This window comes from Neopsephotus bourkii, unplaced genomic scaffold, assembly GCF_033783945.1.
Source record: "Neopsephotus bourkii isolate Nb327-2 ecotype Australia unplaced genomic scaffold, CSIRO-AGI_Nbou_v1 NB_272, whole genome shotgun sequence".
Taxonomy (NCBI): Eukaryota; Metazoa; Chordata; class Aves; order Psittaciformes; family Psittacidae; genus Neopsephotus; species Neopsephotus bourkii.
In genome coordinates, this window is record NW_026900781.1 from 14,505,003 (window position 1) to 14,530,126 (window position 25,124).

Genomic DNA, 25,124 nt, shown 5'->3' on the forward strand with positions numbered 1-25,124 from the left:
TGTTCTGGATCAATGAATAGGCTCTCATTCATTGAAAATGGAACACTCCTTTTTTCCAATTGCAGCGTGTCTGAACCGTGCACCTCAAACAACTTAGTCTTCCTTTTTACCTCTTAAATGTACTCCAGGAGGATGCAGTTGAAAGTTAATGAGAAATTTGTAAGTAGAAACTTACACCCAGTTTTGAAGAACCTACTCTCATACAGACTTTGCAAGATGGAGAAATCTTTTCTTTAAAAATCTCAATAATGATTTTGTGTTACGAAGGTGACTATGTAAAGAGAATCTAGTGGCTTTTGCCTGCATTTCTGTAGCAGAATTATCAGATAATATGTAGGATATCTGACCTACTACCTGAGATTCTGACTGTCAGGAACACCTATGGTATAGGCAACAGATGAATGTTAATGATGCACATAGGTGGCACTGTGGATTAAAATATCAAGTCTTCTGCTTGCAGTGCCTAGAGGCCAGTTACTGCCACCTGTTGACACTCTTAAAGGAAAAACCAGATGTGCAGTGGATTGTGTCTACCAGGGTTCTTGTTCCTCACTATTCTGCTTTATCTTATTCTTGTAGGCAAAATCTTTTTCCTCAGTGTTAACTCCCCTCCCTTTGAATGTCCCTTTGGTATTTCTGAAAGGAAATCGCGTGAGGGCAAACTGCCAGCAAGAAACAAAGCACGTTGTACCACCCAGTTGGTGTAAGCCTACTTTTCTGTGACACCCTCAGCCCCCATCTTGAGCTCATTCCTAAATCTCCCTGGTAAAATTTTTTTGATCTAGCTTCCCTTGAGAATTTGGTTTGATAATTCCTAGTATTCCCATGCTATCAAACTCTAGTTACTTGCTGATAGATATGAAGTCTTCTAATTTTAGCCTGCGTGTGAATTGAAACTATGGAGAAAAGCTTCAAAGTTCCCTCAAACCCAGTTGATGCATAATAGTGTCATGAACTCTGGTGACTAAAACTGGTACTCTTGAACTTCTAAAACCATGGTTTTAACTCTTTCCACATATTCTGCAGAAACTGGAGCTAGATCGATTTATGCTTTATGCTCATGGGCCAGACCTTTGTAGGGAATCGGATCTCCGCCATGCTATGGCCAACTGCTTTGAAGCCCTGATAGGTAAGGCATGTGTATTTGTGTGTGCAGAGTTGTTTTATTATCTTTACACGCCATGTTGACTGTGATGGAGGAGACATGGGTCTGTCTTGAGTAGTGTTAGTAAGGGTAGGTGATAGTAAAGCTTCTTAAATCTTCTTTGTCTCTTTCGTGCACATATACTGAGTGTGTAACATAAGTGTGAAGTATTACAAAGGCAATCTCATCTTCCATACCCTGCCTCCCATGTGCTGAAGATGCACCCATTTCTTAGGGTTGTGGTGCAGCACTGCTGTCCACCACCACAGAACTCCACCTCTCATGAGCCACCACCCTGCCACCAGCAGTTATTTGAGGGGAGTAGCTCAGTCACCGTGAAAAGTCACGGCAAAAAAAGGACAGGTTCACTGCTTCCGGTAGGACTTGCACAGAACTCCAAAATGCAGAGTTGCATTTCAGCCCTGCATTTTAAACTGCAGCTTGCTTTCTGAATGCACCAGGTACTCCCAACCAAGTCACCAGCCTGCTTCCGGTCTGCCCTTCTAACCTCCTGTGAATTAAATGTACCATTTGCCAAGTGAATACTTTCTGGTCTTTGCATTCTCCTTACAAATAAAAAGTAAGGCAGTATACCACAGCTGGTGTAATAGAGCTGAGGGTGAAGGGGAGTTGTGTCAAATTTGCTGGTGGACATTAAGATGCTGATTAGTGACTGGCTGTGCGATTTGATAAAATTATGTTGGAGGAGAAATCAGGAGTGCCTGACTACAGTTACCAAATAAGGCAGCAGTATGGTGGAAATCTGATCCATTGTATCCACACAAGCTCTATTTTAAATAGCATATATTTATAAAACTTTCCTTCTTGGAATGCACAAAGCAAGCTAAATCTCACTGATTTGGCTTCATATTTATGCAGATGTACTGTACACAGTATTAACTATGGCAATGGTTTATTCCTCATCCAGGTCTTCACATACTACACAAACTCCTAAAGCATTTTGTCCCACTTTGAAAAACAGATGATAGTTGGCTTACACATCAACAGTTCTATGCATTCTGCCTTGGGCTAAATTGCATTTCATCTTATCAAGAAATAAGAGTTTTCTTTTTAACTCTGTTTTTGCTTTCCATGAGTGCTTTGATCTTTAGTTTAAAAATAAACAGAAAAGGAACACTAGATATGTATCTGTGGCTTTGTTCATATACTTGAGCTTGTCTAGGATGTAATGATGAGGGCTATTTGGCCACCACTAAGATTTGCTAAAAGAGGAGGCTTGCTGTTTAACCTCCTATACAAAGTTGTTCACAAACTTAATTGAGCTAAATTGAGTTAAATAAGGTTTTGTCAGGCCCATAGCTTAAATCTGGGAGCTTGCTAAGGGACTATAAAAGTATACATGGGATCTGGAGCTCCTACTTGAGAACATTTGTAGAAGTCTGCTGCTTCTTCCCTGAGATGAAGAAAATAACTAGAAGTATAGGCAGGTTTTCTTGGGCCTGTTTGAAATTCTGTGCTCTCATTATATGTCTCTGGCAAGATAGAAACCCCAAAACTTCTCTTCTTCAGAGAGTCCGAAGAGAGCAACTGACGTACTGAGGAATTAAAGGAGAAGGGGAGAGGGGAGTGAGGGTGGGGAGGGAGAGAGTTACAGCAAGGCAGACCATGTTCCTTCTGTATGTATGTACTACAGAAAGTATGCTTTTAAAAATTGAATGTATTGAAGAAGGTAGAGATTTTCTAAGTATTAATGCCTTATTGACCTTTGAGGTATTGGTCCCCTCATGCAGGAGCTGTTTATCTAGAGGGGAGCCTAGAAGAAGCAAAACAATTATTTGGACGTTTACTCTTCAATGACAAGGTATTTATGAATATATATGATTTTTTTTTTTCATTTAAGAAATAGCTGAAGACATGTTTTCTTGTCTTTTGTTTTACTTGAGAATCACAAATGAACAGGTATACATAAACCTTTCATACTTACATCCTGGAAACTGAATGTGGCATATCGTGCTTGGGACAGCAAGCTGCACTGGCTCAGGCAAAAAAAAAAATCAGTATTTCCTCAGGTGTGTTGTTTGTTGGTTGGCTTATGTAGGAATGGATGGGTGGCATGGGAAACCTGCAGACTTCCATTCAATATGCTGATCTAATAACAGAGATGGGTGCTGTGCATCCAGGAGGCATGCTTTGGGAAGGGATGCACATGTAGAGGAACTGTTCTTGTTTCATCATTTAAATCATCCCACCACTAAAAGTTTTAAAAATATATTTGAACAAAAATACAGGGGATTTCATCCAGTGTTTACTCACTTGTGTGATTAAGTCTGATCCATTCTTGCATACGGTGTCTTAGATCACTGTTAGTTGGAATTTAACCTAAGAGAAGTAACCAGTACATACTGCTGGGACAATAAACATGGCAGTGGTGATGGGATGAATTATATAGTATTTTCCTCTTGAAAGTCTAAGTCTGTGAAATGACAAAGTTTATTAGAGATAAAAACGTTTTGAAGCCTATTGTAACTCAATGCTTATTTGCTGCTCAGTGCCTGTAGTGAAAAAGCCTATACGAAATAGAAGAAGTGGGTATTTTCTTTTCCAGTCCTTGCCTTTGGTGAAGTCAGACTTGCTACTGAAGAGTACTTGCAAATAAAGTCAGTCCTAAGGCTTAAACAAATCTTTTTCTTCCTTTAACCACTTTTTATTTGGTTCAAGGTTTTTTCCACCTCTTTGACACATGCTAATTGGGAAAACTACAGGCAGTTTGAACAGCAAATACACGATTTTAAAAATTAGTTTGCCACCACTATTGAATTTGCAATAAGCAGAGTCAGCATCTGAAATAGTTCAGTATTTCAAGTAATGACATTTTATTTAGTACTGTGGAATTTGTTAAATGACTCCCTTGAGCATTGAAGGCGTTTCTCTCTGTTTGCAGGACCTGCGGGATGTATGGCTTAATTATCCACTACATCCACTCCAAGTAAGTGTATCCCTTTTTGTAACAAATTTTATAGCTCAGTTTCATTTTCTGGGATGCTTTCCCATAGGTTTCCATTGTAATGACATCTCAGAAATTTTGCTACAACGTAGCCAAAGGATATCTATATTTGCCTTTGTATTTTGTTTTTTTCCGGGGGGGGGGGGGGGAGGTGTGGTGCCTGAAAGGGGATAGTGGTGTTATGAGTAATGAGTGTCTGCCTCTGAGGATTAATCACTCACATTCCGTTGACTTGTGTTTGATGTATAACTGTATTTACACACCAGATCTAGTGAGAGGTAATGTTTTGGTGTCTTTTTGTTCATGTTCTTGAAGTTGCAGGAAAACTGGTACAAAATCAGTCTGCATACATATTTTTTTTACCTGAAATTAAGACTGAAATCTTAATAATAGGAAGGCAAGTTAGTTGAATGGAATAAGAGTGTGATTCTGATTTTTATTTTTTTGTGTGTGCACAATGATAGCATCACTGTTTTGGTGATTCCAGTAGCTTTATTAGCAACACTGAAATTATGAAAGTATCTGAAGGCTGATTTATCCTCCATGTATGGAAGGATACAAGTTTACAAGGCTAGAAGTTGGGAGAATGGTTTTCCAGGCCTTTTTCCCTGACTGAATTCTGGGATAGACCCAGAGTAAATCACAGAGGCCCTCTGTGCTGTAGCTTCTTGTTTTCACAGTAGACACAGTAGTATTTTCTGGGTGTGCAGGGGTGCTGCAAGAATAGCTGTATTCAAATCGTCATCCAGTCAGTAAGGTTTTCAGGGTCATACGAACATCTGAGAGGTTTCCTTTGTACAACCAAAACTCTGATGTTTCGTGCAGTCATTTTGGCTCCTTTGAAACTTTTTATGAGCACACCCTTTCAGCAGGACACTTTGAGGCCTCCATCTGAAACGTCATATATATTTGTATGAATTTTGCAATGGGTACATAGACCAAGTCTTCAGCCACAAATCAGTGCACATGAAGTGTTTTTATGACCAACTCTCTTAAGTGTAAATATAAAAGAGTGTTAATGGGAAGATAAACTTCTGAGATTCAGCACTAGCTATCCTGCATGTAAAGACAAGTCCTACCTCACAAATGAATAGGAGATTTTAGAGGAGACAAAAAAATATGTAATGTTGCAGATAATACTGTGTGCTGGGTTCCTAACTGGCTGTTGGAAAGGCACTCACAAAAAAGCTTTTAAAAATGTGGTGGTGTTTTTAAAAAAAAAACAGAATAATTAAAAGGAAGCAACTCTAGCAAATACTGTCAGTGCTTACAAGATTTAAAGGAATGGCTGAAACACAAGAAATGGAGGAGTCAAATGACACATCCTTACAAGGAATAGAGGTCACTGGCAGATTTCCCTAGGGATCTCTGCTGAAGTGCAGGCTGTTCACATCAGCAGCCTGGGAAGGAGGATGAATAGTGAGGTAGCAGTCTGTTGACAATACCAAATTATTCGGGTTAGCAGCTACAGTAGGAGGCTAAAGAATTGCACTCTGATTGTGAGAATGCAGGAGTGCCTAACTACGGAGTAAAAAAACATATGAAGTTCTGTGTAGGTAAACATAAACAACTACATAAGGAAGCAAAAAAGCAGTCTCAGCTCCATATGCAACTGAACTCCAAACTGACCATTGTTCACCCGAGCATGGGATTTTGGCACTGAACTCCGGACACCAGGGTATGTAGTTCTGTGAAAACATCAGCTGAAAGCTCAGTGGCTTTTAAGGAAAAAGACAAATTGAATGTAATCAATTAATAGAGAAGGGGCAGGCAACAAACCACAATAGATCTTAATGCCACTTTAGAAAGCTGTAGCTATTCTTATTTTTCCCTTTAGGCATCCTCATCTGTATGATTGCTCCTATAATGCATTGCTATAAAAGAGAGGTGTCCAGAGTGGCTGGAGGAAATGCTTAAGCAATTTCGCAGATCCAGAAAGCCATTTAAGTGTCACCACATAAAGGACATCAGAAAAGAAACTGATAAGATACTGACCCAAAGTCACAATTTTAATTTTCTTGTGTTATTGTGCCCTTTTGAATTTCATATACTAAGTATTTATTCTTGATTTTTTGATACTAAAAGAAAGTCGGAGAAATAGATTTGAGGTTTTGTCTCATCTTGACATGCTGTCAGTCTGCCAGCCTATTCTTGAAATTTTTGAATCTGTTGCTCACTTGCAAGCAATGTGATATTGGAAAACTCAGACATATCCGGTTGTACATGTTTTGGCAAAGTAAGTAGTAGTCCTTGCTATCCAGATGTAGAGACAAGACCATATAAGCAATATGTTATAAATGTCTCAAACATTAAAAAATACATGTATCAGAGCAAACACCTTCTTTGAGTACTAATTATCCAAGACAAAAAGCCAAAGGAAACTCAGTTTTCTTAGTTAATCTGTCCACAGAATGATGTGTTCACTGTATTCTTTGCCCTTGGCTTACAGAAGACTTTCTGTTCTCTGAAAAGTTCTGAAACAATGTCAGTTTGTAATTATTTGCACTTCATTTTATTTACAGCTGCAGGAGTCTAACACTGACAGGCAACTTATTGAGACCTCTCCAGTTCTTCAAAAGCTGACAGAGTTTGAGGATGCAATTGGAGTCATCTTTACTCATGTTCGGCTCTTAGCACGTGCGTTCACTCTGAGGACAGTAGGCTTTAACCATCTGACTCTGTGAGTTTGCAGCGAGAGTCCTCATGTAGCTCTTGTAGCATGTTGGTCCTTATGTTAATATCCCAAACAGGTTTATTTGTAAACAAACTGTAGATGATATATTTCTTCTCCAGAAGAGAGTAGAGCAGCTATGGCTCAGTAAAGCCTGCCTAGCTCCGTATCCCACCTCTGACAGAAGTCAGTAGTGGATACCTTGGGAAAGACTATAGAAAATGTTAGAGAGCCATCCTGTTATTTCTTCTGAGCTTCCTGCATCACTGATATTTGCACATCACTCCTGACACAGTAGCAAAACATACTTGGAGGTACATTTGGATAGAGGAAATAAGTAAAATCATGCCCTTGGTCCAAGTGCAGCCCTTGTGTTCTGTGGTGTGTAGAGCTGCCAGGCCCCATTTTAAAGCAAAAAGTAGAGCCATACCAGTGGTTACCCAGTCCAGGATCGCATGAGTTTAAATCCTGATCCTGTTATTTCTCATGAATGGACAGATATTTTTCTCTTTTGAAGTTGTTTCATTCATTAGTTCGCTTTCTTCTAAGCTGCAGGTAGTGACCTTATCTCATTACAAACCTGATGTCAGCTGCTCTTCTCCTTCATTTAATCCCAGATCTGTGATGTAATAATTGTGTTTATATGTAGCTACCCTGATTTGCTTTCTCCTTGAAAGTTGGTGTTACAACAGTAATGAACTGTGTTTTCATCTCACCTGGTTAACACTTTAAAATTGTCTTAAATGCATTTGGAAATAAGCAATGCACACTTTCACATCACTATTTTAATTTGCGTGTGCATGCTGGTTTTGTTTCTTCCTCCGTGAGTGCTTATTGATTTTGCTGCATTGATGTCTCATTTTTCAGAGGCCACAACCAGAGGATGGAATTCCTGGGTGACTCCATAATGCAGTTGGTAGCCACAGAGTACTTATTCATACATTTCCCTGATCATCATGAAGGGCACTTAACGGTGAGACTGCCATCAGTCATGGTTTCCAGAAGAGCATGAGTGGGATGGAGACTGAAATTATGGGAATAGCTAGTGAATTATTCTGGATTTGATTAACAAAAGAAGCCTCAGCAACCACTGTTCTTAATAAGGCTTTGTTCACTTTAAGTCATGAGCCCTGCAATGAATAGGAAACAGTGATTTATGAGCCCAGTGCAATAATTTTTGTTCTGTCCATGAAATAGATTAATAACTTTAAGGATGTCAGTGGTGAAATTGGAACAGAAGACTAGTTCTTTTTCAAAGATGGGTGTCTTAAACTTCTTATTTAAAATAGGCACATGACATTTTTTTATTCATGACATATAGTCTGTTGAACCTGCAACCAGGCAGGGTTATGTTTCCTGATTAAGAAATTTTTACACTTTATTGTAGTCTTTTTTCCTGTTCTCTTCAACCTGGAGCTTATCTGGTAGCTTTTGAATTTAATTTTGATTACTGTAGCCATTCTGCCTGTCATACCTAGACTCTGAAAAAACAGTTTAGGGCTCGTTCAGCATTTCACAGTACTTCAAACATAGGGTGGTATTATATGTAGGGTTTTTCCTGATTGATTCATGTAGTACTCCAGCTAGACAGCTGTGGCTTTGTGTTAGAAATTTTCTTAGCCTTACAAAATTTTCCTCAGTTATCAAGTCTTGACTAGAATAAAAAAAAAAAACAATACAAGTATCAGGAATGTGAGTCGTCTCCTAGTTAAAATTAGGAAGTGACACTGTAGGTTTCTTAGCTATTTGGAATGATTTTCTCAGATCAATAAAGGGATGGTGATGCCAAGTCTCTAGTAGGCCAGTGTGTTTTCAAGAATATGCTTCTTGGGTCGTTTGGGGTAAAGCTGTTTACAAGAAAAAGGTACATGCTCTGACTAAAAGTAATTTTAATTTTTCTTCACCAGTTCTTACATTTAATTTACCTTTGTATGGATGCTTCTACACCATTCAGGAGATAAAGTCTGAGCTTCTCAAGTAAAAGTTAAAAGGGGAAGAACCTTGTCATATTCTTCACAAAAAAAGAAGCCTAAGGCAGAAATCCAAGACTAGTGGAGTTTTTTTACTTTATAGGGGACTTCTAACAATGTAGGCATCAATGTGGTTATAGTTAAGGTAATCTTTCAAGAACTGTTAGGCAGGAAGGAAATGAAGTGTTGCTATTAATGGGTGTAAATATTCAGAACAATTACAAGACCATCTCCATTTTGCTTAATTTAATGATTAGAGCATGTAAGAACGAGTTGCACAGTCCCCGGTTCATAGGGGAAACTACAAAGCTAGAGCAGAATGAATGCTGAAAACATGTAAAGATACTAAGAAGTAGGCAACGCTGGATATGTGCAGGCAGTGAAAAAGAAAATTGTCATTGAATGTTTTTAAATAAAGAGACTTGTGATAAAGGAGACTAATGATGTGGGATCTGAAGAGAAACAGCAAACACTGAGCTCTTTTTTTCCTGTCATCTGGGAATGTAGTTACCTTTGAAGTAGTAACAGAGCATCCTCTGAATGGTGTCAGTAGTACTGAGGGCAATTTTGGCTAAGGATAGGAAGATTTGACTAGCAGTGCAGTGGTTTACCAGTGTGCTGTTATTACATGTTGAGAAATGACTGTAAACTAACTATATTAAAAAAAAAAAAAAAAGAAAGGAGAACATAGTCTTGTCTACATATTTGGAGAAAGTCAAGTGAGATACTAAAAAAGAGGATGAAATTTTGTTAGCTGTTGGAAGATAAAACATCTCCAGTACTGGCTTATGCTACAGTCATGGGTAGTACTAAGTTGCGTGATGATGGAAGGATAATTAAAAAATAAATTCAATTGCTTTGTAATTAGTTTTAAGCTCCTGTTGAGCATCCATCACATATTACAGCATCTGCAGTGATGCAGGATGTGTGTTGTCAGAATTGAGACTAGCTCTAAAAAACTTGCTGAAAAGGCACACATACTGTGTCTTTGATGTATCAGTAACAGGAACTGAGTTTCCTGCAGTACAGGACACACTTGTAGAGGAGTCAAATTCTAATACACAGCAAGTTGATAACCACAGTACTAGAAGTATAACTGGTTTGGTGGGGTTTTTTTCTTTCCATCTTTAGTTCACTATGTAGTGTATAAGTTGCTCTTTGTTTTAGGATGCTACTTATCATGATTAGGGGTCCCATCAGAATGAATACTCTGCAAGCAACACATCAGAAGAGATCCTTCTTTTCCTGTTACAGGAAACAGATTTTTGTCATGTTACTGCACTTCTGTCTCTTAGGTTGCATATCTAATTAGGAATTTTGGGGGGAAAGTACTGTTACTTTATCTTAAGGGCATAAAAGGGTAGAGCTTTGGAAAGGAACAAGTAGAAGATAAGTTTAAGCAGAGCTTAGGGAGGCAGGTAGTAATCCTATCTGCAGTCTGCCTAGTTTGTGAAGATCAAGTTGTGACTATGGGCTTCATACATCATTGCCAAACAAATTATGAACATATTGTTCTTTATTTATCTGTTGTCAGAGATAAAGTATCAAGTGCAGCAAATAAATCTTGATTTTTCATAAACTCAGTTGACATGCTGGAGCCAGGTAGCATATAACTTGTATCTAATAAGCTGAGCAAATGTGTTATAGAAGACAGCGAAAAAATGTGCATGCAGCTTATCAACTGTAGATTACACATAAACAGTGTAGGGAACAGGGAAGGAGGGACATTCTTTCCCTTTCACCCCCACCTCCTATAATATCCTGACTTCTTAAATTAATGTTGTTTTGTTTAAAGCAAAAAGGAACAGGAAAAAAATCTCACCTTAGTCAGTGGTTCAGAAAGTTGTACTGAACTGTAAGATTACAAAATATTCCTTTAAACTTTAAGGGATTGTATCTTTGGTAGAGCTCCATGTTTATTTAAGTAATCTGCCTAGAGCCAGTGTTAAGCGTTTCAGGGAGCTCCACTGGACAACCAGGTGTCCTGGATGTCTTCATACATTGAAAATGTTAGAGCCAAGTCTTTGTCAGGGATGCAGTAGCTCAGGTATACTGCGTTCAGTAGAGCAAAAGGTACATACAGGCTGCCCAGCTATGCATTTTCTTCTCTGGCCAAAAATGAATGGAGTGGCTTCCTCACTTGCTTGTTCTGAAATGCTAGACTGTCTTGCTTTAATGCATATTTCTTTAAATTGCTGCCTATGTATTTCTTATTTGGTGGATACTAGGGACTGCTCTACTGACCCCAGAAGATTACATGTTTATAATTTCTGTGAAAAAAATACAGGTAACTGCGTGTTACTTAAACTAGAAAAAAAGCAGATTAGCTGAAAAAGTACAGGACTGATTAAGCTATGGTATATGATTACAAAGAAGCTCACAAACAAGCATTTTAAATGCAAGACACATCTATGGAAGTGATATGGCCATAAAATAAATGGCATTTGGTGAGAAGAACGGAAACAGAAGGAAAAATCAGCAGTAGAAAGAAGTGTGTTTGTGTATTTATGTAAATTACTTTAGGTGGGCTGAAACAAAATGTCGATAAGCTGAGAAATGAGACTCTGCAAGGATAAAAGTAACTTTTCTCCCTGTCTCTCCAACCTTTCATAGTTTGGTATTGCTAATTTTTACCATTGAGTGGAAACTTTTCTGTTGCAGTTGTTGAGAAGTTCTTTGGTGAACAACAGGACGCAGGCCAAAGTGGCTGAAGAGCTGGGTATGCAAGAATTTGCCATCACTAATGACAAGACAAAAAGACCTGTAGCTCTTCGAACTAAGACTTTGGCTGATCTCTTGGAATGTGAGTTAATTTGGTTGTAACAGCCAACTTATGCAATTTGTGCAGTTTCTTCTTCCTCAGGGCTTGGTTAAGGAAGCCATTAGAAATCCCCCAAATCACTATTAAAAATGTATGGCCAGGTTTACAGATGAATTATACCTGTATCTCTGAAAGCCAGATTTTTCAATGCTAGCCTATGTTTTTGAAGTCTGTATGAAAGCATGAAGGAAGCATAGTTGCAAATACAAAGTTGTAGGCTTAGAAATTGAGGGGTCATCATGACCAGGTCAAAAGCATGTCAGAAAGCTAAAGTTTGTAATCTGAGCTATTTAGCAGCAGTTTCAATGTTTCATTATATGTTCTTGTTACTGTTGGAAGGTGAAGTAGTTCCTTCAACATGTGAATATTTCTGGGGTTCATTTGACTGCTTTTTAGGACGATTAAAAATGGTCATTCCACAAGCGGGAAAGCTATATGAAAATGAAATTATTTTTAGACCATTTATGGAAGTTTGTGCTAATTTATCTCCAAAGAAAGTGGAAACAGTGATAAATATTCTGCAAAGAGTTATTCTGTATCTTGTATATTTTGTGAGCCTTTCAGCTCTTCGGCTTTTGCCAAATCCTCTGAGCAAATGGGAATAGCACATGAACCAGACTGAGCTATATCTAAATTTTTTTTATGGTATCTATTAGTGATCTATTTGTAAGTACCCATCATCTGGTTAAAACGTGAGATTAGGAGCTGACTGTTGTTTCTAGCTCTTTAAATGAGTGGATTTTGGTAACTCAGTCTCTTGGACAACTTTATTTTTTCCTGTATATGCAGGATAACAATACCCTCATCAGATTACTGCTGCGAAATCTGATTGAATATGGTTTTAGAGTACTCAGAGATACTTATTTCTAAATGTGCAAGCTATTAACATATGCCTTGAATGAGTGACAGCACCTTTGTTTGTTTGTTTGATTCCCCAGCCTTTATTGCTGCCCTGTACATTGATAAAGATTTGGAATATGTTCACACTTTCATGAATGTATGCTTCTTTCCACGGCTAAAGGTAAGATTAGTCAGGTTCCTACCTTCCTGCCACTGTGTTTTAATGCATTCATACATTTGGGAATCTTATTAATTTATTGTGTTTTAGACTCTTACAACAGTCAATCATACAAGCATCTTTGTGAACTTCTTACAGGAGTTTATTTTAAATCAAGATTGGAATGATCCTAAATCTCAGCTTCAGCAGTGCTGCTTGACTCTTAGGACAGAAGGAAAAGAGCCAGACATTCCTCTTTACAAGTAAGAACTAGCATCTTATGATCTAATTATCAGTCTGTCCTGTATATGGAGGAAGATGTGATCTGACATCCTACATTTTTACCATAGTTTAATTTTGCTGTAGTTATACAAGCCCTTCAGACTCTGTCTGAAGATGAAAATGTTGAACCAGTGTTTTGCAAGCTTTAGGTGTTTTAAGCTATCACGTGGAAGAATTAGCAAGCATTTTATCTTGTAAGGGAAAATAATTTTTTTATGTCTGCATGGAGTATTTAATTGGCATCATTCTACATTTAGTCTCATTTTATTATGAATGAAGTGAATGGAACAGTGGCTGTTTGGGTGTGAAGTCAAGATATTTCCAGTCTATTTTCAGTAATAGTATAAAGTTTCTCTACATTCTACATTATTATGCAGACATACTAAATGCATTGTATTACACATCTTGATTATAGGCTCCTTTTCTAATTCACAGTCAGGCGCTGGAGGGCAGCACAAGTTTCAGACATTTTTGCTGTGCAATTCAGCCCACATGTCTCTTCCTGTTTAGTCATAGAATAACTCAGGGCACTGAACCTCTTATCTTGTACACCTCAGTTAGATACCTGAAGGTGGATGGGAAGGATCTCCCTTCTCTCAGTTGTAAAACAACATAATAGTTGCTTCAAAGAGGCAGTAATAAACTTAAAATTGTATATTGTATCTATATCCATTCAGTTAAGATGGGAATCGGTACAATATTAGCCCCCAGAAGAAGAGATAAAGGCTATGAAAGTTCAGGGCTTATCCTTTTGTATTGTTACATCAAAAGTATATGAAGAATGAAAGTCGTAAGTGCATTTGTCACATTTATTGAAGTAAAGTTTTCAATGAAATGTAGCAGTTCAGTTATAGTGACAAACAGTGCACTTCAGAAATATGGTTGCCTTGACACTGCAGCTGGTGTTCTGCAAATCTCACTCCTCAGTGTCTTGTGTGAGGGCTCACAGCTTTGTTTTGAGTGAAGGAGGTGAATACAGTAAAACCAATGCCTGACTCTTGTAAAAACCACTGAATATCAAGTACTAAATCTTTGTTTTGTTTTGCTGTGATCATAAATTGATTTTTATAGTATAGCTTAGAGCTAGTGATATGCTGTTATCTTCCTATTACTTGTTAAATTCCTTTTCTTGGGTTCATCTGTTTCATTGCAGTCAGTACTATTGCTTTTAAATTTGGGTTGGGTTTAATCTGCTCTTGTCGCATCACTTGGAGACAGAGCGCTATAGTTATATACTTCAAAAATTGATGTGAGATTGGTGCTCCTTCCAAAAAGAAGCAAGGAAGTGGACAGAACTCAAGCTGACGGGGAGATTTAGGACAGCAGAAAGAAACAGCAGAAGCAGCAATTCATTGCTTGTCTAGGGAATTACCTTCTTTTACCACTTTAGGTGGTTGTTGATGCATGTCATAGACTTTATCTCAAATGGAAAGTTTGTTTTGTGACATGCTGTAACTTTTCAGAGCTGTTGGAAAATTTATTTTTACTGATCATTCAGTATATAGAAAGCTATCATGTCCAATATAAAATCCTTTTAAAACCTTGATAACTGTTCAACTCTCAAGGACTAGAATTTTTGTGCATTCAGTAGTCCGGTTGGTGTGAGTAGTTGCAGTTGCACAGCTATGCACAATTTATATAACCTTTTTATGTGTGTTTTCACAATTTTTAAGGTTAAAGTTTTAATTTTCATATGGTGCTCCTGAGTGAACTTGGAGAAATAAATATATCCAGTATAATATATCCAGTGTTTTACGTAAATTTCTCTTTCTTATTGCTCACTGCGCTGGTAATCTCTGGGTTAATGTGATTTATGCAGGCAGCTACTTTGCACTAATTCCACTTTATGTATTGACCAGACTGAAAGCTTGGTGATGTACGTGCCACAGGCAGATTCTGGTTTTTAATACTTCCTGCTTGAATAAATCATATCTTCTTATTTCAGGACTTTGCAGACAGTGGGACCATCTCATGCTAGGACATACACAGTAGCTGTTTACTTCAAAGGAGAAAGAATAGGATGCGGTAAAGGCCCAAGGTATAGTGAAAAATTAATCATCTGGTTTTAAATTTTGGTATGGCAGTGTCCAAAGTGACTAGCCAGGAGACAGACAAGTGTGTGGTTAGCCTTAGAAAAGAGCCTTTTTCAAGATATGCTGAATTTCTGCCTCAGGAATACCTGAAGGGTTTCATATCTGTATAATTTTGGGTCTTAAGCTTTTTTTGGTGAACTTGCCTACAAGGTGGCTAGCAGTGCTTAACCATTTTGTGTCTGCCAGACTAGAAACTGCAGAACAGTTTCTAGGAAATAGTGACTTTATCATTGGTTTTGCTACTGAATTATAGTCCAACTTAACCTGGCAAGTTAAGAATGCAAGGCTCTCAGGGTGGTTTTTTTTCTGATGCTGTTAGTTCTTGGCATTTTAGAATGGTTTCTAAAGTTGCAGAGACTTAACCATGAACCACAAAGCCCTCATCCTACCTTCTGCTATCAAATCTGATGGTGATTACTAAAATAGCACTAGTTTTATAGAGTTCACACCTGTGTGATTCTGTTCCCTTCTTTTCCTCTCACGAAAAAGCAAATGCTTCAGTGAAGAATGGACTAGAATATTCTGTTATTGATCTAAGTTTAAAAATATTCTACAGGAGCTATAGCGCTATTGCTTACATATTTATGGAAAGGCTGATATATCATACACTCCCATACACTGGGAATTACTAACTACTGGTTATCTAAAGAGCTTTATTACAAAAAATAAAAGTAGCTAGTGTTTCACTTTGTCAGAAACTTTAGTTTATACTGTACAACGCAGATCTTGTAACATGGTTTTGTTTTGGTTTTCACAGTATTCAGCAAGCGGAAATGGGAGCTGCAATGGATGCACTTGAAAAATGTAAGATATCTGGGCAACAAAGAAAATAATGTACAATTAATGTCCTTGGTCATTAGGGAGATGAGGTGCAGGTTTTGTGAGGGGATAATATTTGAACAGAACATATATGCTGAATGCTGTCAGCTTCTAAGTAGCAGGGTTTTCTTTTAGTATTTTCAAGACAATTTTGTAACAGGTGAAGTTAATATGATACCATAGGCATTTTTTTAATGGGAGTTGATTAACTACAGAGGTTGCAATTTAGAGGGAAACCTGTGCAGTGAAATCTTATTGAGTTTTGCCATTATTAAACATGCAGTAGGATAAGACTGCTTAGTCTGTGATGGTGAGGTTGTAAGTGTCAGGTGTGGATGTACTGTAAGCAAATAAATCGCAAGCATTTTTGTGCAGCAGAAGCAGTCTGTTCAGAAGAGCATCAAGAGGTATGCTTTTTGTATTCAATTCAGGAAAAAGACATACAGTTCCTCAGATGCCAAAGGTTTTTTAAGCCGTTATCTCTGCATGTGGAAATCCCAGGGCTTAGAAGTTTTAGAAGACAATGAATACATGTAATTCCTATTTTTTTTTTATATCCATCTACTAGGTGTATATTTCTTGCCATCAGTAAATTTGACAAGTAGAAAAATTTAACTTCCCTTCTCTGCTGAATATTTGTGAAATGTTACTGAATTTTTCTTTTGAGTGGTTTTTCTTTGACAGTATCATCACTCAGAGCTGTGAGCTCCTATCAGTCCAAGGATTTCACAGCTCTTTTCTGACATACGTGTTTGTTTGAACACCGCAGACCTCTAGAGGTCTTTGCTCCAGCCACCCTCAAAACAGAGACAACTTTCAAGTTAGGTCATGTTTCTCAGTGCCTTACCAGTCAAGGTTTGACTGTCTTTAAGGGTGAAGGGTCCACAGCCCCTGTGGGCACCTGTTCTATTATGTAAATGTTTGTGCAGTTTTTTTGTTTGGTTTGGTTTTCACTTTGTTGTTGCTTTTTTTTTTTTAATGCATAAATAGTTAATTACAAGTAAAAGTAATTTTCATGTACTTGTTTATATTTATGATAGCCATGATGACTTTATTACATAAATGTCCTCAACATCTTTAACGTTTTATAAACAAACAGATTGCTACTATGCTGAGTTCTTCAGAGTTCTTAGGGAATCATGTTACAGGCACAGTGCTGTTAACCAGATTTTCATTTTGTGGTGCACATAAGCAACAAGAAATCTCAGAACTACACTGAACAAAGCGCTAGTGTTTTTAAAAAACAAGAGCAATTTAAAAACAATTTTCTTTTGTTTAGATTGCTTTCTGGTTTAAATAAATATACCCATCTGTGACTGAGTTGTAAATAACTGATGAATAAACCTTTTATTCCTGTAGTATATAATGAAAAGCACAAATTTCCTCGGCCAATAACACAAAGCAGTCATTCCGCTCTACCACGAATTCTTGCAGAATATAGGGCTTCTGCAGTGTTGTCTAGCTGAACAAATCTGTGCTGTCTGGGACCCAGAAAAAGGAGGAGAATGATTGATGCCAAGGGACTCCTCCTTGAGGAGCCTCAGCTGAATTGTCTCTCAGTAGCCAGCTAGAGAGAAAGTTGTCCTTTGCCGAGACATCTTACAATTTTTTTTTCTATGGCTTTAAAGGTCAGTGCAGTAACGTTCTGCATTCATCTCAAACACAGATAGGTAGCCAGTGCTGATCCCAGAGCTCTGTGTGATCACAGCAGGATTTACCACCATCTGCAGGCTGCCATGTACTCCACCACCTCTTTGTTTTCTGGAGGGTGCAGGTCTCTGCAGCACAGACAGATGAATGTCAGCACCCTGGTCATGCAGAAAACGTCGTACTCTTGTCAGCTGAGCACTATATTGAGAGCAATCCTGATCGATTACATGAGCTGGTTTTACAGCTTCAGTTCTAACTAGTGTATAGATATACCAGCCAGTGGAAAAATGACTGAAATCACAAGCATCTGACACCCTAGCTATTTTTCCATCACTAAAGCCTCATCCAGTCTGTTTTAGCCAGTCCTTCGCTCATCCATGCTCTTAGACTACTCTTAAGGCTGTATTCTGGTACATAGCCAAGCATCAGCTTTCTCAGGAACAGATTTTACTGCATTCCTTTCTGCTACACTATTACTTTCACATTAGGAGCCCTGCCATAACATGGGACATCTAGTGGATTCTGTGTGGTCTAAAACAATAATGGAAGCATCTGTACAATGCTTGGAACTAGGGGCTTTTTTAGGAGTGAGGACAAGACAGAAACCCTGGAAACATTGACAGTAGTCTCATCCATTTTTCAGTATCGACCACCTGTTGCTAAGGGAACAGAATGTAAAATCCAGGTAATACCTGGCCATGTTGCTATATCAGGATTTTATATTTTATTTTTGTGAGTGTATTAGATATGGCAGTGCTTTGTAGCAGGGGAAACAGATATGGAAATAGTAAAGAAAATGAAGTCATATGACACGCAGCCCTGGTTTACTGTGGATTTTTAGAAATAAATGAGTAAAAATGATAACATTATTCACCACTACCCCTACTCTTATCAGAGTTTAAAAAAAAAAAAAGGAAAACCTGAGGGTTTCTGCGTTACCAGTTTGTTTATTAATGTAAAATATTTCTTCTTGTGTCAGATAACTTTCCTCAGATGGCCCATCAGAAACGGTTCATTGAACGGAAGTACAGACAAGAGTTGAAAGAAATGAGGTGGGAAAAAGAGCTTCAAGAGAGAGAGCCAGAGGAGACTGAAGAAGCAAGGAAATAAAAGGAGGGCACAGAAGCAGTGGCATATTTACTTACCTAATAACTCTATGGCCTATGGAGACCTAACCTAGATTCTTGCAGATGATGAATGAAGAGTGCGTGTTGATATCAAATAGAAAATCATAATCTGTACTTTAAAAAAAAAGTGTGTATATATAGTATTTCTTTAAAGTGCAAAATTTGTTTGGCTTTTTAATAAGATATGGTTTAAAATCCCTTCAATTTTTAAGAGAAGTTGTGGGATTATTTTTATTATTTTTACTGTCTTGTATGAAGTAATAAAGTATTCATTTCAAAAGCCTGTAGGAGAGAATCCTGATTAACTACTGTCTTCTATGTCCAGATACTGTTTTCCAGTGACCAGCAAAGTTAATGCATAAACTCTGCTGTGAAGGAGGAAAGTGTTACAAGAAACTAATTCAGCAGAGCACTTAAGCATGTACCTACCTTAAGTTTTGCAGGTAAACGTACTTCTCGACCCTGCTAAACCAGAGCCATAAACTTCTGTCCCTTTATAGAAACTGGTACAGTAATTTAAGCAAAGGAGATACTTGTTTTTGTTTTAAACAGTGGACCACATCTGGAATGTGACATGGGTGTGTGTGGAAGGTTGGGGGTTTTCTTGTCTTTAAATCAGTATTATAAAACTCTTAATGAGTACGGTAATTAGATGCAAGAAAATGACAACTCTTCTCATAGAGATTGTACTGAGTTTACAAGTTTAGTTTTATTCTTGATTTCTTGCTTCATCAGAGTGGTGTCTTTGTCTGGAAGATACAGCTATGACCATAATAGTGAAATGGTGTATTAGAAACTCCATACATGTGCTGTTCCATATAGGTCTATTGAAAACTGTTTGTATCCAAAGGAGGGCAGAATTTATCCCAATTTCTAGTTGAAAAGTGGCATACAGTTTTAAGTCACCTAGTTTCCTTGATTTTTGGTGTCTGTGGCTTGTATTACAGACAGATGTTACTTCTATAAAAGCTCATAATGGTACCACAAGTGGATCATGCAGTGTATCTGTTGGTGATGTTTCCCACTGACTACCAGTTTCAGTGTAGATGTTGGTGCTTGTACTTTTAATTTGCCTGCTTCAAACCATTCATTTCAGTTACACTGAGTTCTGAGTTAAAACAATCGCTTAGTATGTACGGTCTGGTCAGTTCTCTATCTTTTGTGATAAATGAAAAAGATACAACTCTTATTTTCCTTAACTGCACATTTTCTTCCTGCTTCATATGCTTTTTGGTGAGTCATTTATGTGTCTTTTCTGATGTAAGCAAAAAGGATGTATGTGGTAAGATACCAGGCGGCTTCATGAGCTTGGATACATGAGTCTAGCCCAAACAATTCATGCAGACTCCTGAAAGAAAACTTTTGCCCAATGGCCACACTGCACTGAGAAACTAGTTTAATGGTTGTCTGAAACACCTTTCTCTAGGTGTGTGATGGGCATCCATGAAAGCACTTTATTGCAGGTGCCAAAGTAGATGCAGTATCACAGTATCACAGTATGTTAGAGATTGGAAGGGACCTCAAAAGATCATCTAGTCCAATCCCCCTGCCGGAGCAGGAACACCTAGATAAGGTTACACAGGAATGTGTCCAGGTGGGTTTTGAATGTCTCCAGAGAAGGAGACTCCACAACCTCCCTGGGCAGCCTGTTCCAGTGTTCCGTCACCCTCACTGAGAAGAAGTTTCTTCTCAAGTTTAAGTGGAACCTCTTGTGTTCCAGTTTGTACCCATTGCCCCTTGTCCTATCATTGTTTGCCACTGAGAAGAGCCTGGCTCCATCCTCGTGACACTCCCCCTTTATATATATTATACAAGTGTAGCTGAAAAGTTCAGACTACCCAAATATTTTCCCAAAGTTTCACTTCCGAGCTAATCAGTATGGGTATTTTCATAAGCACATTTTTGTATGCATACAATGTGAGATGTACTTAAATACCTTTTTTTAAAAAAACCTTGTCCCACAGCACTACCTCACTTCTTCCAGCTTCTATGATTGTCTTTTCCTAATGGTTGACCCTCTTTTAATCCATTTCTGAGGATGAGAGGAAAAAAAACTCAACAAACAAATTCTGTAATTTAGAAAGTGATAATAAACTATTAAAACATATAGTAGGGTATTAATAACAACAAAAAGATAAAGGCAAGGAGCTGTTCTCTGCTGGATGCTGCTGTTCTTTTTCATTTTTCAAAAGTGATTGTAACTCCTTATAGGTTCACTCTGTAAATAAAGTGCTGAAAATCCTCTGAACAGCAGCAGGCTTGAAAAGCAAGCAGTGAGAATTTCCCTGCCTTCAAGGCTTTTGTATTTCAAAATTTTTTTGTATAATTGCCCATCTGCTTTTAGCAATAAGTTGAAATGGTGCATTGGCAGAGGGTTAAGGGTAAATGTGTACGTCATTATTTTACTTTTCCCTCTTAACTGAGAGCAGGTTCATGTGTTTAACAAGTAGAACGTACAGTGACTTCATTTTCAGGTGGATGGTTGCTGTGCAAATTTCTCTCATCATGTCTTACATCACCAGAGAGTACTCCAGTGGAATCATTACCTCACAGTTTAACATATCTTTAATGCTTCCTATACATCGTATCACTTTTCAGCCTTAAGAAGACTGTGAGCTTTGTCATAAACATTTGCATAAGAATAGATTGAATTTATCAGATATGTTGTCTGGGGGGAGGAATCCAGAACTGTTCTCTTTTCTTCTTTGACCCAGGAATTGCTTGAAAATGAAAAAAAAATTATTTCCCCATTCCATTACTACAGTTAATGAATTTTAGGTCTTTCTAAATAGAACGTAGGTTATAACCATTTTTTCATGAGTAGGCTATTTTTTTATTTTTTTTTTTTTTCACTGTATAAGCATGGGCTAGGAAGATTCCCTTTGATTTTGTTTTCTGCCCTCAAGAAAAGGCAAACAAAATTTCTTCAGGCAAAGGAAGTAATATTTCCTTTTCTGTGACAAAACTGAGTTGTCTTTCTGTGTATGCACTGTCTAAAAACAGTGGATGTCAATGTTTGTGATAGTTTAAGGACATGCAGAGAATGTATAATGTGAGTGCAGTCCTTTATAATACTAAGGAGAGAAAAGTTTTTTAAGTTGCCTTAAGTTTGGGAAAAATTATTACTGAGTTTGTGCTAATCAGTGGAAGAGCTTAGTTCATAACTAGACAACTTTGGCTGCTTTTTTGGAAATATGAAAGGGTGTCTGGCTTAAGGAATGTAAGGTCCTTTTTGATTGCTCCAGAGTGTGTTGTGTTCTCATGTAGAGGTTCTCATGTAGAGGTTCTTCATCTGGGTACAAGTAGATGAGTGAAAAACAAGACCAAGATCTGTGTGGCTTCAGCAGACCCTGTGAAAGCATATATTTATTTTTTCCTTTTTTTTTTTTCTTTTAAATGTGTATATGTACAGAACATTGAATTGTAGGTCATTTGATTAGGAATTTTTATTGCATTTATGAAAAATTCGTCATTGTTATTTGCAGAGCCTAAGTATGCTTTGTAAGCTTTCAGGTTCTGGAAGGTTATTAACAGTGAAACTAAGTTAATCTTGGTCTCATGACTGCTGTAAACACTGTTGCTAATAAAGTTTTCCAGAAAAGACTCGAGGCATAGTTGTTACTTGCTAAAACAATTTGGAAGGATCAAAAGGCAAATCCTGATCATCTGTCTCCCTACTTCAAAGGCTCTTGATTATACAGGCTATGTAAAAAGTTTCTGTTTCCTGGTAGCTTGTAAAGCACTGTGAGAGCTTAGGGAGTTAGTCATCTACATTGTACCATTGTGCATTGTCTTTGATGGGGATTGAAATTTCTGTGACCCATACATCCCACCCTGCTTCTCTCCCTTACCACCCCTGCCTGGCTTATATAATTTTTTACTAAGCATTTGAAATAGGTTTGCCTAAATGGGGAATAATAACCAGGAAGTAGTTCCTGTTTTGAAGTGTAGTGAAAACTTGTAGTCAAAAAACTTGTAGTCTGCTCTGTTCTGTTACCTGCAAGCCTAAATATTTAGCTCTTGGAATGATTGATGTCTTACTGTGAACAGGCTTAGAAATGAAATGTGACACATCTCATTGGTTGCTGGTAATTATTCTTGACCAGTAAGCCATGGTGTCAGGGGACAGGTGTTCTGGATTCTGCTATCTGTTCTTTCATAGTTAAGCAAATACAGTTAATAACTTAAAGAATAGCTGATAAAATAAACTGGTGGTCACATAATGAACTTGCACTTAGAATAAAAAAAAAAAAATAGTTTCCATAATATGGTGGGTAAAGCAGGGAATCAGATCTCTTGTATGCCATAGACACATCTCAGTATCATTTATTATTGCAGAGGTGCTCAACAGACTATCTACCACTGGAAAATAGGATAGCTCCTTGTATTTTGAAGATGTAATTTGTCTTCATATAAAGACCCCAATTAAAATGGATTGCAAAGCTGGAGTGTACTGATCGCTTCAAATTATAGGCAAGGTAGAGATTTTTATTTTAGCAAGAATGGCCTTTTTAAAGTACTTTGTTATTTTTTCTTCCTTCATATTCTGATAAGTGTTCCTAGCTTGAGCTACAGATGGTGTGTTTCTTAGCAAATTGTTCATGTTTATGGTTATACTATATCTACCTATCAATGAAATGTCAGGTAAGACTATCACATTTCCTTAGTGTTTCTCTGGATTCCCCTTTTAAAACAGTTCTGTGTCTGTAGAAGGAAGTAAAAGTCAGTAACTTTTAACTGGATTTGTTTCATTTTCCTTTTTTTTTAATCTTTATGGTAGCCTACCTTGTTGCGGTTGCAGTGCTCCAAAGCTTTCAGAAGAGAAGATCGTCCCGGGTTCTTGTGTCTGTGCTTTCTGCTCAGAGGCACATTCTTGATGTGAAAGGTCACAAGACAGTGAAGAGCATTGCTGACTAGAGCATTGGTATCAGTGTGCTGGAAGTTTTGTTAGGGAGTCGTGGAAGCAGTGCAGTCAGAGAGGCTGACCCTGCAGCTGCAGGGGTGTGTATTGGCCAGAACAGGTCGTCTGAGTCTGTGGAGAGAAAATAAAGGAAATACCACCCGCATTTTTAAAAGTCAAGGGCTGCTCAAAGACAGAGATAGTCTTCTCCAACTGATTCCATGCCTGATTTTTCAGGTACCCTCAAATTTCACAGGTTATTTCTGAGGTCCCAAGATGAAATAGCACGCCAGCCACTTGGGTTTCCCTATCCATCAGAGAGCGGTTTTACCTCAGAGGCTCTCTTCACCTGCTTGCTACAGATAATAAGGGGAGCACCAAACTACACCCAAAACCTCACTAAACTAGCTATCTTTCCCCTTTTCAGGAGGTCTGTGGTAGGGCAATGTTGCCTTGTCCAGCGGATGTCTTACTCTGTGGATTAAGGATCTTTTCTTTGAAAGTCTGCTACATTTCTCTTCCCATGCCCAGGACTGTCTTGGAGGCATGAAAAGACAAGTTAGATGTGCAGGCTGGGCACCATCACTCTCATCCCATTTTCCTGTGGAGTCTTGGGAAATAATGATTGAGAAGATCTCCAAAACTGGGGACTCTGCTGTGAGAAACCAGAGCCCAAACAGTGTGTAGCCTGTACACCTTTTTATAAGTAAATAAATAAGAACCTCCACTTACATCAGACATTTCAAAAGTAATCCATTAGCAAAGGACAGACTCTTGAGCTGGCAAACTGTGAACTTTTACTGGTAGCAGTAGCAGCTCATACATCAATTGTGCAGGAGTGATGCAGTAGCGATGGGTGAGCGATTGTCACTGGGGGTAGCTTGTTACTTTATTTAAAGATGCGGATGGTGGTCAAGGGAACCCATGGGACCTCACAGATGCAAGCTGAGCCAACATTACTTCCCTGCAGATTTCTTCCTGTCATTACTTCAGCCATTTACTGTGTCAGAGCAGTTCTGACATGGTGACCAGTTTTTGCTGCCAACTAGAATTACAATTCAAATACTGCAGCTCAGTGTCCAGAGGGATACTTGACCTGGCAAATATAAAGCAGCCACTTCCCAATCCAGCAACACTTGAAAATGCTAATATTATTCAGTATCCACATATAAATTTATTTCTTCTGAAAAAAATAAAAAAATTCTAATTAAAAATCCTCTAGAATAAAATTTTTTAATGACTTCATTGGACAACTCATCCAAAATTGCTGCTCTTACCTTTTGGTCTTGTGATGATAAATATTGTCAGATACATGAAAATCTTTTACCGTTATCATTAAGAAAAAATTAACATCATGTCATCCAAAGGAAAAAAATAAGGTGGGTTTTTTTCTTATCTTTATAGTTTTAAATTCTTGTCAGTCAACACTGTTGTCTTCTGCCTTTTTCCGAAAAATAAGCCAAATATTTTAAATATGTTTTCCACCTGTCAGAATGTGTCAGATCTTACAACCATTATCCTGTCTCATGAGGTGTCTGTACACTAACAATCAAAAGCAGTCTAGGTGCCCCTGCTTACTGCTTCTTGAATCGAAGCTTGACCAGGCATCCAAAATGGTGGGATGCTGCCGACCTTATAAGCTCTCAAAACTAAGAGAGAACTCGATTGCTTTACCCAGCAACAGG

At 38.0% G+C, this 25,124-nt stretch overlaps 1 protein-coding gene across 1 annotated transcript in view; it reads left to right on the plus strand.

The window, feature by feature from the left end:
• Positions 1-18,830, plus strand: part of DROSHA (drosha ribonuclease III) — a 74,606-nt gene extending 55,776 nt beyond the window's left edge. The window contains exons 22-32 of the mRNA XM_061346682.1: positions 1,027-1,129; positions 2,896-2,966; positions 4,047-4,091; positions 6,632-6,789; positions 7,648-7,753; positions 11,412-11,553; positions 12,510-12,592; positions 12,728-12,831; positions 14,796-14,888; positions 15,701-15,747; positions 18,392-18,830. Coding sequence (XP_061202666.1) covers positions 1,027-1,129; positions 2,896-2,966; positions 4,047-4,091; positions 6,632-6,789; positions 7,648-7,753; positions 11,412-11,553; positions 12,510-12,592; positions 12,728-12,831; positions 14,796-14,888; positions 15,701-15,747; positions 18,392-18,522 — 1,083 coding nt within the window. The 3' untranslated portion in view covers positions 18,523-18,830. The remainder of the gene's footprint in view (positions 1-1,026; positions 1,130-2,895; positions 2,967-4,046; positions 4,092-6,631; positions 6,790-7,647; positions 7,754-11,411; positions 11,554-12,509; positions 12,593-12,727; positions 12,832-14,795; positions 14,889-15,700; positions 15,748-18,391) is intronic.
• The last annotated feature ends 6,294 nt before the right edge of the window (positions 18,831-25,124 follow it).